This window comes from Ranitomeya imitator, chromosome 5, assembly GCF_032444005.1.
Source record: "Ranitomeya imitator isolate aRanImi1 chromosome 5, aRanImi1.pri, whole genome shotgun sequence".
Classification (NCBI taxonomy): Eukaryota; Metazoa; Chordata; class Amphibia; order Anura; family Dendrobatidae; genus Ranitomeya; species Ranitomeya imitator.
The window spans coordinates 109,995,437-110,011,102 of NC_091286.1; the positions used below are offsets into that span (position 1 = coordinate 109,995,437).

General features: G+C 43.2%; 1 protein-coding gene across 8 annotated transcripts in view; it reads left to right on the top strand.

Annotated features, from left to right (window-relative positions):
- Positions 1–15,666, top strand: part of MAP4K3 (mitogen-activated protein kinase kinase kinase kinase 3) — a 331,018-nt gene that overhangs the window by 76,832 nt on the left and 238,520 nt on the right. For all 8 annotated transcript variants that reach the window (XM_069769035.1, XM_069769037.1, XM_069769038.1 and 5 more), the window contains exon 2: positions 13,623–13,680. In XM_069769035.1, coding sequence (XP_069625136.1) covers positions 13,623–13,680 — 58 coding nt within the window. The remainder of the gene's footprint in view (positions 1–13,622; positions 13,681–15,666) is intronic.

The window sequence follows — 15,666 nt, forward strand, 5'->3', positions numbered from 1 at the left end:
AAACAAAACAAAATACCACTTCTGCATTCTCCTGGGAAGACCGCCTGTTGCCGTCAGCAGATCTCTTCGATTCTTTGTGCAGCCCCTTAATCCTACAGGGCATATAGATATATACATCTGCTCTGTTATGTACAGAAATCAATGTTTCTAGTGCATTTGTAGTTTGCACGTTGTTAGATTTCAGTTTAAAATGCTCATATATCTTAGATATATCCATCTCTCCCAACTCCCACATACACATACATGTCTCCTCTGCTGGCAGCTTGTGCCCCTCAAGAACAAGGATCGGATGTTTAAATTGGCTCCCTGGCATCATCTTTCAGGGGAGAACCGTGGTACCCCGTACATCGATGGGAATCTGGCTTCTGGGACCCTTGCAATTATGAGAATGGAGGGGAACACATAGCTGGAAATTACAGTCTATATTGGTGTTGTGTCGCCTTTATTCTACGGATTGATTTTACATCACTTTATAAGATGGGAGTAACATAGTAACATAGTTAGTAAGGCCGAAAAAAGACATTTGTCCATCCAGTTCAGCCTATATTCCATCATAATAAATCCCCAGATCTACGTCCTTCTACAGAACCTAATTGTATGATACAATATTGTTCTGCTCCAGGAAGACATCCAGGCCTCTCTTGAACCCCTCGACTGAGTTCGCCATCACCACCTCCTCAGGCAAGCAATTCCAGATTCTCACTGCCCTAACAGTAAAGAATCCTCTTCTATGTTGGTGGAAAAACCTTCTCTCCTCCAGACGCAAAGAATGCGTAACCCTTTAAAAAGTACAACAGGGAAAACTTTTTTTTTTTTTCATCTGAAAGCAACGTATATTAAGGACTCCATATTGCAGAGGGCGAATACTTCATGTTGAAACAGCGCAAAATCTGCTTTGATTTCTTTGCTTATGTAGAAAGATGTATCTTTTTTTAACTTTGACATTAAAGTTTGTGGGTTTTTTTCTTTTTTGGCGGGGAGTTTTATCCTCCCTTTTCTGTGGATATGTTGCTTGAAAAGTGTCTTCACAAACGGATTTTGCCATGTAAAAAGGCGCCTACAATAAAATTCTCTGCCAACGCGTGGAGATGGTTTGGCTCGTTTGTGGGACCCGCCAGCCACTTCACTCGCAGAATACATAGTGGTGATTGGTCAACTACCAAAGTAAAAAAAAAACAAAGTCAAAACCTTTTCAAATTTGTTCTTAGTTTTAATATCAAGAGCTGAAATGAATGTAGAAATTCTCAGTTGTGAATCAGAGTAAATATGGTTTATATCCTAAAAATAAAGGAAAAAAGCCTTAAATATAATCTGTGAGAAATTGTGAACTAATGTTTTTTGTGTGTATAGAGAAAGCGCAGATTCTGACCTGCGTTTTCTGCGAAGAAATGCAGAAACTGCACAGAATATTCCACAGTCAATTCTGCAACGTGTGCACATAGCCTTATTGCATAATGCCGTATCTCCTCGGTGTGTGATGACATTACTAGTAAACTATAGGAAAGAGCAAAATGGGCGTATTCTCTGTAATTTAGGAATTGCATTGCTTAGTAATAAAATGTCTTGTCCTGTTAACGTCTCTAGACACCTTCCGATGCTTGCTGTATAGTATGTGTTCATTACGTCTGGGTTAGGTCGCTTTTGTCCCCATCCCGAGTATTTTCATGTTGGGGGCCGCATTATGTTATACAGTGCAGAATGATGTAGACTGACCTGCAATCGACCTGTCAGCTTCATCTAAGCCGGGGTCCGGCCTTTTAGGTAGATGGTGAGAAGATATCATTGACGCCTACAATGGCTGCTGTCAAAAGGCGGTAAGCAGTACTCTTCAGGGGACACGAGGGAGGCGTAGGATCTTTGAAGTCCATGTCTGTTTTCCTGCACTTATTTTGATGTGAAAATGTATTTTAGTTCATTTGCACAGTGACTAATATTCCTTTAGGTACATTAATCCACATTAATATAAATGCTCAGAAATGTAAAAAAAAAAAGTACAATGAAAAGATAAACATATTGGACCAACATGTCATGAAATGTATTAATAGGGAATATCTGTATTAGGGATGGCAGAAAAATATATTTTACCAACATGTGCAGAAATCTTCCACTGTGGACGTTAACATCCAGGTAATAATAATTGGTGGTCTTTTAATGACCTGATTATACCGGCCGACCACAATTCTTTGCACACATCACATAACATTCACAACCTTTTTAATTATCGATAACTATTGGGGCTTGGAGGGATGTTGGTAATAGTTGGGTATGAGCACACAACTCCATAGATCATACCACTCTGGTGTCTGCCAACGTGAAGATGCCCGCTGATGTTTATATCATCGGAGCGGAGATCCTATGTTCTATGGCACATTGAACCCCCTTTACATGCTGTTGAGCACTTTCCTTCACTTTTTTAAAACAATATCAGCAGTTTTAGACCTCCTTTATCATAACACACTGTTATCTAGGGCCCCTTTACCGTAATCTGTGACTCCATGCACCCATGCAAATAAAGCAGGCACTACCCATCTCTGACGTTCACATTGTCTACCAGGGAAGATAAAGTGTTTTCTTTTGTCCTATTGGGATAATCACTTGTAGGGTTTGCTCACAAGGGCGATAAGTCTCTCTCCTGAGAAAATCAGATTGATTATAGTAATGACATGTGGATCGATGTCTCATCCGAGTCTGAGCCGAGTGTCATTTTCCTGTGATGTGATTCGCTCACAGGTGCGGAGTAGATGGAGAACTAAGGCTACTTTCACACTAGAGTCGTTTGGGATACGTCGCAATGCATCGTTTTGGGGAAAAAAAACGCATCCTGCAAAGTTGTCTGCAGGATGCGTTTTTTCCCCATAGACTAACATTAGCGATGCATTGCGGCGCATTGCCACACGTCACAACCGTCGTGCGAAGGTTGCATCGTGTTGTGGCGGACCGTCCGAACAAAAAAACGTTGCTTGCAACGTTTTTTTGAGGGTCGTGTCCGCCATTTCTGACCCCTCATGCGCGGTCGGTACTCCGCCCCCACCTCCCCGCAACTCACAATGCTGCAGCGTATGCGTTGGACAAATGCATCCGCTGCCCCCGTTGTGCGGCGCTTCCGCAGTATGCGTCGGTACGTCGGCCCGACGCACTGCGACGGGCCGAGTACGACGCTAGTGTGAAAGTAGCCTAAGAAAAAAACCTCAGATCTGTACTGTCCCATAGTATGGGCCATAGTACGGGTGGCGCAGTGGTTAGCACAGCAGCCTTGCAGCGCTGGAGTCCTGGGTTCGAACCCCACCAAGGACAACATCTGCAAAGAGTTTGCGTGGGTTTCCTACGGGCACTCCGGTTTCCTCCCACATTCCAAAGACATACTGATAGGGAATTTAGATTGTGAGCCCCATCTGGGACAGCGATGATAATGTGTGCAAAAAATGTAAAGCACTGCGGAATATGTTAGCGCTATATAAAAATAAAGATTATTATTATTATTATTATTATAGTATAACACTGGTCCGAGTGATAAAACATCAGATAGCATTCTTTCAATTTACACGTTCGTTTGAGCTCTTAACGCGCCACTCCATTGTTTTTTTTTTTTATTGCAGCTTTGGAGTGGTGCATTACTCTCCACCTTCTGTCGCCGCTCTTCCCGTTGGTCCCCATCAGTTTATTACCTGCCGGATCGCTCCAGTGTTTGCTGGAGTGAGGCGGAGGTCACTTTTCAATGCAAATCTGTGATCGCCTCGTACTGGTTCCCATAGGCTTTTTTTTAGTGGTTGTGACCTTTACTTCTGACTTCCGGTCAGTCAGAAGTCGCGGTCACCAGATGGCGCCGCGGGACTGGAGTGGCACTGATAGAAGGTGAAGACGATGGCTGGTAAGCACTAGAGTAGTGCTTTAAGGGGCCCATAATTTGGTTTATACCCGGGTTATTTGGGTGGTACCTTTCCACGGACTAGACATGCAGTTCGGGCTAATCCATGTCTGCTGAGCATGTGTAGCACGACGATGTTCCCGTCTCCGCTTCATCTGCCCCTGCATTCGCTTATGTAAGGCCTCATTCATACATCACTGTTTTGGACGTATAGACTGAGTTTCATCAGTTATTTTCATCAACGTTTGGTCAGACGCTCATCAGTTTAAAATTCTCTACCTTCTCCTGTCTCAGTCCGTGAAAAATGGAGGGCACATGGATGGTATTGAGTGATCTCTCAATTTTTTTTTTCCAAGAACCTATAAACTTTCATTGCCGATTTTGATCCGACTCTCAAATCAAGATCGGACATGTCTCTGTGATTTTGCACTGATTACTCGGTCTGTAAATAGTCAGACATCTGAACTGTCCCATAGACTTTCATGTGCTATCTTTGGAAAAAAAACAGGTCACACTCATACGTGAAAAATGGATATGTGAGTGAACCCTAAGGCTGTGTGCATACGTTGCTGATTTTTTGCGTTTTTTCGCTATAAAACCTCAAAAAAACAGCATACATTATGCTTCCCATCATTTAGAATGAATTCCGCAATTTTTGTGCACATGATGCGTTTTTTTCCGCGAAAAAAAACACATCGCAGTAAAAAATGCAGCATGTTCATTAATTTTGCGGATTTCCCACTATGTAATGCATTGGGAAATGTCCGGAAAAATCCGCAAAAAAAAGCATAAAAAACGCGGTAAAAATGCGCAAAAGACGCATGCAGATTTCTTGCAGAAAATTTCAGGTTTTTCTCAGGAAATTTCTGCAAGAAATCCTGAACGTGTGCACATAGCCTAAGGCTGAGAGAGTGACGTGTGCACTTCTCCGATATACCTGAGGCGAGTTCATATCGATAACTGGACTGTGATTATTCCATGGAGTGGTATTGCCCAAATGACTGGCATCAGAAATTTTCATACAGCGGGCAATGATTTATTTTTTTTTACCTTTTTTTTTTTTTTATTATTTTTTTTACACAATGTGATATCAGAGTTTACATCAAAGCTTGATCCGAAGAGTGAAAGAGCATAATAACGCAGTGGTGGCCATGATTTAGAGACTGTCGACCATATATATTCTCTTGTTATGTTACTTAAGGTAAGATATATATATATATATATATATATATATATATATCACAAAGATTTGGTCCTTTAACATATCACTAACGAGAGAATAAGTCGTAGCCTTCACAGGAACCTTAGTGGGACATCCCTTCTAGGACGTTGAGCTGGTCATTCTCCAGAATGAATAACACTATATGGTGCGCTCGTCCATGGGAGCTGTCTGTTTGCCAGTTTGCGGTCAGAATTAAGTTTTTGTCCCATTAGTAAATCAGGACACTGTATTTTCCCATAGAGTGAACTAAACTGTAGAATTAAAGTGCCAGTAAGTGAAATGGGGGAGACCCTGTGACCATACGAGAAGGCTCACAACTGTGTACACCTCCGAGAGGAAAGGTTTCTGTGCCTTGGACCTCTTCCCTGGTATCTGTTATTCCTGCAGTTAATTACCTTAAATGAAGTCTGGTTTTGGGTATAAATAGAATCGGGCTTCTTCGAGTCTGAACGCCTTGGTATGACATTACCCGAACAGACAGTTTTGTCATAGCACATCAAGTAAGGTCAGCTAAGATGCTTAGCGTATTACCTCCATTCCACTGCACAGTGTTCACTCGCGGGCAAGAAGCTTCTTACCAAAGGGGGCATGAGATTGGTACAGGGGGGACATTTGTTAGGTTTTTCTGGAACTTGGCTTTATGTTTAGATTGTGTGAGGCCTCAAAGTCATCTTATGGAGACTCGACAAGATCACGCCGTGGGTCATAAGAAATGTTGTGGCATGCGACTGTTGATCAGGGTGTAGCTCTGGGATAAAAACTTGGCCATCTAGGTCTGGGCAGCCGTTCAGAAAAAGAAGAGCCCCAAGATGTTTCTTTTATGTGGTTATTAAGGATAAAACACCTAATATATACAGTTACCAGAGTATAATGTTCTGTTTAAACGTCACTGAAAGGGAATCTGTCGGCAGGTCTTTGCTGTCCCATCCGAGCCCTGCATAATGTAAAGGCCGACACCCTGATTCCAGCTAAATGTCACTTACTGGACGGCTGGCTGTCATTTAGATAAAATCACTGTTTTATTTGCTGCAAGCGTACCAGTTATCTGAATGAAGAGCCCTATATAACCCCGCCTACACCACTGGCAGCTTTCTGCCTATGCACAGTGTACACAGAAAGCTGACAATCATTGGTGGGTGGGGTTATACAGAGCTCATGAATATGGAGGACGACATGGCAGCAGATTTACTAGTCCTATAGTGATAATCTCCTGCTGATTAAACAGTAATTTTATCAAAACTACGCTAATAAGCCCAGTAAGCGATACATCACTGGAATCGGGGTCTCAGCCCTTACATCATGCTATTCTCAGATTAGGTAGAAAAAAGCTGGTCATGGATTTATTGGTGTTAATAACATAATTAGTATTTTATTTTCCACTAGATGGTAGCCCGATTCTAATGCATTCTAGAATATGTATGCGTAGTGTATAGCACAGCCCACGTAGTATATTGCGCAGCCCACGCAGTACATTGCGCAGCCCACGTAGTATATTGCGCAGCCCACGTTGTACATTGCGCAGCCCACGTTGTATATTGCGCAGCTCGCGTAGTATATTGCCCAGCCCGCGTAGTATATTGCACAGCCCATGTTGTATATTGCGCAGCTTGCGTAGTATATTGCCCAGCCCTCGTAGTATATTGCCCACGTTGTATATTGCGCAGCCCACGTTGCATATTGTGCAGCTCGCGTAGTATATTGTGCAGCTCGCATTGTATATTGCGCAGCTCACGTTGTATATTGCGCAGCTCGCGTAGTATATTGCCCAGCCACGTAGTATATTGCGCAGCCCACGTAGTATATTGCCCAGCCACGTAGTATATTGCGCAGCCCACGTTGTATATTGCGCAGCTCATGTAGTAGATTGCCCAGCCCACGTAGTAGATTGCCCAGCCCACGTAGTATATTGCGCAGCCCGCGTAGTATATTGCCCAGCCCACGTAGTATATTGCACAGCCCACGTAGTAGATTGCCCAGCCCACGTAGTATATTGCCCAGCCCGCGTAGTATATTGCGCAGCCCACGTTGTATATTGCGCAGCTCATGTAGTAGATTGCCCAGCCCACGTAGTAGATTGCCCAGCCCACGTAGAATATTGCCCGGCCCACGTAATATATTGCCTAGCCCACGTAGTAGATTGCCCAGCCACGTAGTATATTGCACAGCCCACGTAGTATATTGCACAGCCCACGTAGTATATTGGACAGCCCACGTAGTAAATTGCGCAGCCCACGCAGTACATTGCGCAGCCCACGTAGTATATTGCGCAGCCCACGTTGTACATTGCGCAGCCCACGTTGTATATTGCGCAGCTCGCGTAGTATATTGCCCAGCCCGCGTAGTATATTGCACAGCCCATGTTGTATATTGCGCAGCTTGCGTAGTATATTGCCCAGCCCTCGTAGTATATTGCCCACGTTGTATATTGCGCAGCCCACGTTGCATATTGTGCAGCTCGCGTAGTATATTGTGCAGCTCGCATTGTATATTGCGCAGCTCACGTTGTATATTGCGCAGCTCGCGTAGTATATTGCCCAGCCACGTAGTATATTGCGCAGCCCACGTAGTATATTGCCCAGCCACGTAGTATATTGCGCAGCCCACGTTGTATATTGCCCAGCCCACGTAGTATATTGCACAGCCCACGTAGTAGATTGCCCAGCCCACGTAGTATATTGCCCAGCCCGCGTAGTATATTGCGCAGCCCACGTTGTATATTGCGCAGCTCATGTAGTAGATTGCCCAGCCCACGTAGTAGATTGCCCAGCCCACGTAGAATATTGCCCGGCCCACGTAATATATTGCACAGCCCACGTAATATATTGCCTAGCCCACGTAGTAGATTGCCCAGCCACGTAGTATATTGCACAGTCCACGTAGTATATTGCCCAGCCCTCTTAGTATATTGCACAGCCCACGTAGTAAATTGCACAGCCCACGTAGTAGATTGCCCAGCCCACGTAGTATATTGCCCAGCCCGCGTAGTATATTGCGCAGCCCACGTTGTATATTGCGCAGCTCATGTAGTAGATTGCCCAGCCCACGTAGTAGATTGCCCAGCCCACGTAGTAGATTGCCCAGCCCACGTAGTATATTGCCCAGCCCACGTAGTATATTGCCCAGCCCACGTAGTAGATTGCCCAGCCCATGTAGTATATTGCACAGTCCACGTAGTAGATTGCCCAGCCACGTAGTATATTGCACAGCCCACGTAATATATTGCACAGTCCACGTAGTATATTGCCCAGCCCTCTTAGTATATTGCACAGCCCACGTAGTATATTGCACAGCCCACGTAGTATATAGCAATGTGGGCATCATATCCCTGTTAAAAAAAAAGAATTAAAATAAAATATAGTTATATACTCACCCCCGGATCAAAGCGGTTACCGACGCTCGTCGCGCACTCCGGTCTGAAGAGTGCATTGCGGTCTCGTGAGATGATGACGTAGCGGTCTCGCGAGACCGCTACGTCATCATCTCGCGAGATCGCAGCATGGACCGGTTACCGGAGCGTCGCGAGCGGGAAAGGCCTGTTGTGGATCCGAGGGGCCGACAGACGGTGAGTATATAACGATTTTTTATTTTTTTTAAATTATTTTTAACATTAGATCTTTTTACTATTCATGCTGCATAGGCAGCATGAATAGTAAAAAGTTGGTCACACAGGGTTAATAGCAGCGTTAATGGAGTGCGTTACACCGCAGTCAACGCTGCCATTAACCCTGTGGAGCGCTGACCGGAGGGGAGTATGCGGGCGCCGGGCACTGACTGCGGGGAGAGAGGAGCGGCCATTTTCTTCCGGACTGTGCCCGTCGCTGATTGGTCGCGGCATAACAGCCACGACCAATCAGCGACTTGGATTTCCATGACAGACAGAGGTCGCGACCAATGAATATCTGTGACAGAAAGACAGACAGACGGAAGTGACCCTTAGACAATTATATAGTAGATATGTACAGTTAGGGCCAGAAATATTTGGACAGTGACACAATTTTCGCGAGTTGGGCTCTGCATGCCACCACATTGGATTTGAAATGAAACCTCTACAACAGAATTCAAGTGCAGATTGTAACGTTTAATTTGAAGGGTTGAACAAAAATATCTGATAGAAAATGTAGGAATTGTACACATTTCTTTACAAACACTCCACATTTTAGGAGGTCAAAAGTAATTGGACAAATAAACATAACCCAAACAAAATATTTTTATTTTCAATATTTTGTTGCAAATCCTTTGGAGGCAATCACTGCCTTAAGTCTGGAACCCATGGACATCACCAAACGCTGGGTTTCCTCCTTCTTAATGCTTTGCCAGGCCTTTACAGCCGCAGCCTTCAGGTCTTGCTTGTTTGTGGGTCTTTCCATCTTAAGTCTGGACTTGAGCAAGTGAAATGCATGCTCAATTGGGTTTAGATCTGGAGATTGACTTGTCCATTGCAGAATGTTCCACTTTTTGGCACTCATGAACTCCTGGGTAGCTTTGGATGTATGCTTGGGGTCATTGTCCATCTGTACTATGAAGCGCCGTCCAATCAACTTTGCAGCATTTGGCTGAATTTGGGCTGAAAGTATATCCCGGTACACTTCAGAATTCATCCGGCTACTCTTGTCTGCTCTTATGTCATCAATAAACACAAGTGACCCAGTGCCATTGAAAGCCATGCATGCCCATGCCATCACGTTGCCTCCACCATGTTTTACAGAGGATGTGGTGTGCCTTGGATCATGTGCCGTTCCCTTTCTTCTCCAAACTTTTTTCTTCCCATCATTCTGGTACAGGTTGATCTTTGTCTCATCTGTCCATAGAATACTTTTCCAGAACTGAGCTGGCTTCTTGAGGTGTTTTTCTGCAAATTTAACTCTGGCCTGTCTATTTTTGGTATTGATGAATGGTTTGCATCTAGATGTGAACCCTTTGTATTTACTGTCATGGAGTCTTCTCTTTACTGTTGACTTAGAGACAGATACACCTACTTCACTGAGAGTGTTCTGGACTTCAGTTGATGTTGTGAACGGGTTCTTCTTCACCAAATTAAGTATGCGGCGATCATCCACCACTGTTGTCATCCGTGGACGCCCTGGCCTTTTTGAGTTCCCAAGCTCACCAGTCAATTCCTTTTTTCTCAGAATGTACCCAACTGTTGATTTTGCTAGTCCAAGCATGTCTGCTATCTCTCTGATGGATTTTTTCTTTTTTTTCAGCCTCAGGATGTTCTGCTTCACCTCAATTGAGAGTTCCTTTGACCGCATGTTGTCTGCTCACAGCAACAGCTTCCAAATGCAAAACCACACACCTGGAATCCACCCCTGACCTTTTAACTACTTCATTGATTACAGGTTAACGAGGGAGACGCCTTCAGAGTTAATTGCAGCCCTTAGAGTCCATTGTCCAATTACTTTTGGTCCCTTGAAAAAGAGGACGCTATGCATTACAGAGCTATGATTCCTAAACCCTTTCTCCGATTTGGATGTGGAAACTATCATATTGCAGCTGGGAGTGTGCACTTTCAGCCCATATCTAATATATAAAGCTGAATGTGTGTGTGTGTGTGTGTGTGTGTGTGTGTGTATATATGTATGTATGTATGTATGTCCGGGATTGGCATCTGCACCATCGCAGCTACAGCCACAAAATTTTGCAGAGTCACACGTCTGGACCCCGAGAGCGTCATAGGCTATGTTGTGATGTGAAATTTTAACCCCGCGCGTTCCAATTCACCAAACAATTTTGCCCCTATCTACATAATGGGGAAAAAAGTGAAAGGAAAAGTGTTGAAGGTGTCGCAGCTACAGCAACAAAATTTTGCACAGTCACACGTCTGGACCATGAGAGCATCATAGGCTATGTTGTGAGGTGAAATTTTAACCCAGCGCTTTCCAATTCACCAAACAATTTTGCCCCTATCTACATAATGGGGAAAAGTGAAAGGAAAAGTGTTGGAGGCAAATTGACAGCTGCCAGATGTGAACAAGGGGGACTTAAAGAATGAGAGCGATGGCGCCAAAGAGTATATACCGTACAGTTGCTAAGGTGGGGCCCCGACATGGGATACTCACCACACACGGGGATATGAACACACACAAAATGCGCCACAAACTACCACGTGCTTGAACACATATACCGCTCTCAGGACACATTTCACCACACATACACCAACCTCGCCACATAAAAGTCGAAACACAAAAGTCGCCGCTCAAAACTCGCCACGCGCAAAACTCGCCACATGCAAAAACTAGGCTCACGCAAAACTCGCCACAAGTGCAAAACACACCTCATGGAAAACTCGCCACACGCAAAACTTGCACACGCAGAAAAATTGCCACATGCACAAAAGTTGCAACACATGCAAAAGTTGCCTCACACAAAACTTGCACATACTCAAAAGGCACCACACATAAAACTCGCCACGCGCAAAACTCGCCATGCGCAAAACTTGCTGCACACAACTTGCTACACTAACCTGTCACATGCAACTGGACACACAAAAAGTTGCTACACACATGTTGCCACACAAAACTCATCTCACAAAAGTCACTACATGCATGTCGCCACACGCAACTCAACACACACAACTTGACAAACGAAACTCGCCCTAAAACACACACAAGTCTGGTATTATTCTTCAAAAATAAAAATCTGATTAATAAGCAGACAAACTACAAGAGCAACAAATGTACCATATAGGAAATACGGCAGCTGTTAGTCACATGACCTGTCTATTATGTGTATGTGTGAGCTAATATATACTGCCAGGGGGAGGGCTTCCTGTTGGCTGGGGATTTATCAGGCTGCCAATTTAGCTTACAAATACTTAGGTAAAAATACTGAGCAAATAACGTGTGATTGAGGTCTAATACAGGAGGAGATGACACACAGGTATATACTATATACAGGGGATATGACACACAGGAATATACTATATAGAGGAGGAGATGACATACAGGTACATACTATATACAGGAGGAGATGACATACAGGTATATACTATATACAGGAGGAGATGACACACAAGTATATACTATATACAGGAGCAGATGACCTACAGGTATATACTATATACAGGTGGAGATGACATACAGGTGTATACTATATATAGAAGGAGATGACATACAGGTATATACTATATATAGGAGGAGATGACATACAGGTATATACTATATACAGGGGAGATGACACACAGCAGGTATATACTATATACAGGGGAGATGACATACAGGTATATACTATATACAGGAGATGACATACAGGTGTATACTATATATAAGGGAGATGACAAACATGTATATACTGAGGTGAAAATGAGAGGTGTGAGGTGAAAATGAAAAGATGTGAGTGCAAAATGAGAGGAGTGAGGGAAAATAGTGGAGTGATCGGAAAATGACAGATGTGAGGTCGGAATGACAAGTGTTAGGGGGGAATGAGAGGAGTGAGGGAGAAAATGAGAGGTGTGAGGGAGAAAATGAGAGATGTGAGGGGGAAAATGAAAGATGTGATTGGGAAAATGAGAGGCGTGATGGGAAAATAAGAGAAGTGAGATGCTATAACTAACCACAGATATTTACTATGCCCAGGCAACGCCGGGCTCTTCAGCTAGTTATATATATAATTGTATTTCTGAACATGTTTTTGTAAACAGCTAAAATAACAAAACATGTGTCACTGTCCAAATATTTCTGGCCCTAACTGTAGGTTATGGCCACACTTTAAAAAAAAAGTTGGGAATTTTTGAGCATATAAAATTCACAGCCATTGTTGCCATTATAGCACCAACCTTGTAGATGAAACTTGAGCACAGTGCGGGGGTCACATCAGCAGTATGCTAGTCTTTGTTGCTAATAATCACCGTGAATTTCACTCCTTTGTATGTGAAATCAACAGTGATTTATTACAGATTTTGCAGCAATTTTTGGCTGACTTTTTGTCTAATATGGATAGACCTTTATAGCTGTCAGCCAAACAGTCCAGCTTTTTCAGTGGTGACAATGCAGTAGGTGTCTGTTGGGCAAATCTGGCAGCAGCTTATTTTCCCATGAGAACAAGGGATCAGGACGGTGGGAGTCTTGAATTGCCAGATCTTTCTTTCCCCTGACTTCCAACATTAAGGTAGGGTTGGGACACCTCCAAACAAACGAGGTTTAGTTGGCTGCTCCTGTCGCTATCGGGCCAATTCATCTGTTTTTGCCCAGTCTATAGCCATCATAAATTGTATAGCTCCTACATTGAGATATATATACTAAATAAAACTGTTGTGAAATTTGCATGTGCCATTCCAGCCTTACAGAGAGAAAGCCAAAAGACATGGCTGTCATGCGCATGCGTAACAGTCTACATATCAGACATGCCATCTTCTAAGAAGATGTCTGGAATTCATAGTGGAAGAAAATGTTATGCTCTGGATTTATTGACCTTCTTGAAAATTGAATTATGGTTCATACTTTGCACGTTTCTGTTCTCATTACCGAGTGGTTTAGTCATTTTGTTTGATGGGTTTAGGACTTGTCTTAAAGGTTTTGTTTGCTTTTTGTTTTGCAGGCTCGCAATGTCAACACCGGAGAACTGGCAGCAATTAAAGTTATTAAACTGGAACCAGGTAAGAGGCTTAAAGTGGTTTAATTTTTCAGTGTGTTTTTCTGACTGGGCATTTGAGCATAAAGTGGAAAGACAAATCAAAGTACGAATACATTATGAAAACAGTATAAAGTGATTTTTGAAACATTGCCTACTTAATACTTTACAAAACTTTTACTTATTCCCTATAATCATAGAATGTTAGACTTCAAAGGGACCTCCAGGGTCATTGTGTAAAACTCTCACTGTGCAATACTCCCCTCCTCCCTTGCTGGCACCGTTCTCACGGTGTCAGCACTCTCTCTTCCCAGGGGGTCTCGTGCGGTGTTGTGACACATGACGCCAGCGCCCAATCTGCTCTGGCGTCACTGTCTTCGCCTTCGGACAAATCGAACATGAACCCTGGACTTCCTCTTCGTATTCGATTTGTCCAAGGGCAGGGACAGAGACGCCAAGGCTGATTGGGCACTGGTGTCACATTTCACAACAACAGCACGGGAGCCATGATAGAAATAGTGCCGACACTGTGGGAATGGCACCAGCACGGGAGGAGAGTATAGGCTTTATTATTTTATCGCTGCCAAGCGAGAGGTATGAGAAGAAGTTGGGGGTCATCTTCTTTAAGTCTCCTCTTAGTCTTCTTTTTTGCAAGCTAAACATTCCCAGATCCTTTAACTGTTCCTCGTAGGACATACCTTGCTGTCTACTCACCATCCTGGTAGACCTTCTGTGAACTTACTCCAGTTTTTCAATGTCTTTTTTAAAATGTGGTGCCCAAAACTGGACATAGTATTCCAGATGAGGTCCGACGAAGGGGGGAGTAGTGGATAATTACTAAACGTGATCTAGACTCTTTGCTTCTCTTGGTACATTCCAGAACTGTGTTTGCCTTTTTTGCTGCTGCATCACACTTGACTCATGTGCAGTCAGTGATCTATTAGTATACCCAAGTCTTTTTCAACTTGCTGTTGCTTAGTCCAATTCCTCCCATTCTATAGATGTAATTTTCGCTTTTCTTGCCTAGATGTAGAATCTTGCATTTCTCCCACATGTGCACATGTTGAATATTTGGTGAGTTTTTGTACCTCAGTATTTGTAAGCCAAAATCAGGAGTGGGTGAAAAATGCAGAAGGGGTGCTCGTGTTTCTGTTATACTTTTTCTCTGACTGTTCCACTTCTGGTTTTAGCATACAAATACTGAGGTAAAAAAACTCATCAAATGCTGAACATGTACACATAGTCTTCAATACCATTCTATAAGGCGCTGCACATTGTTAAAGCTTATCTAGATCCTTCGGAATATTTTCTATATCTTCTCTAGTGTTAGCTGATCCTCTTTGCTTTTGGTGGTCTGCAAATTTTATTAGTTTACCTTCAGTTCCCTTATCTAGATTATTTATAAAAATGTTGAACACTGGAGCCAGGCCAGGGCCTTGTGGTACCCCACTTGAAACACCCTTCCAATTGGATGTGCAACCATTTATTACCACTCTATGAATACGATCACTGAGCCAGCTATGAATCCTCCTAACTGTAGCCTTGTCAATCGCATACTTGGTCATTTTTTCAATGAGGATAGTATGAGATACTTTATCAAATTCTTTACTGAAGTTGAGATATATCTACCGCATTTCCCTTATCCATTCAGTCAGAGATTCCATTATAGAAGGAAATTAGATAAGTCTAGTGTGACTTGTGTGCTACATGCTGGCTCTGATTTAATAACTGTATTCTTATCCAAGTACTTGCATAAATCTTGTTTAATAATTTGATCAAAAATCTTATTATGGTATAGAAGTAGGGCTCACTGGCCTGTAATTTCCTGGATGCATTTTCTTTCCTTTTTTAAAGATGGAAAAATAGAAAGAAATCAGTTCACCACATTGTCAGGATGTAGGCAGGGAGTCTCGCCCAGAAGCAAAGCTTCAAATGAAGGGAGGAATTGTATTCCAGGTAGACAAACATAGTAAAATCCAAGCAAAACTTTATTAGTCAAAAAATTAAAATG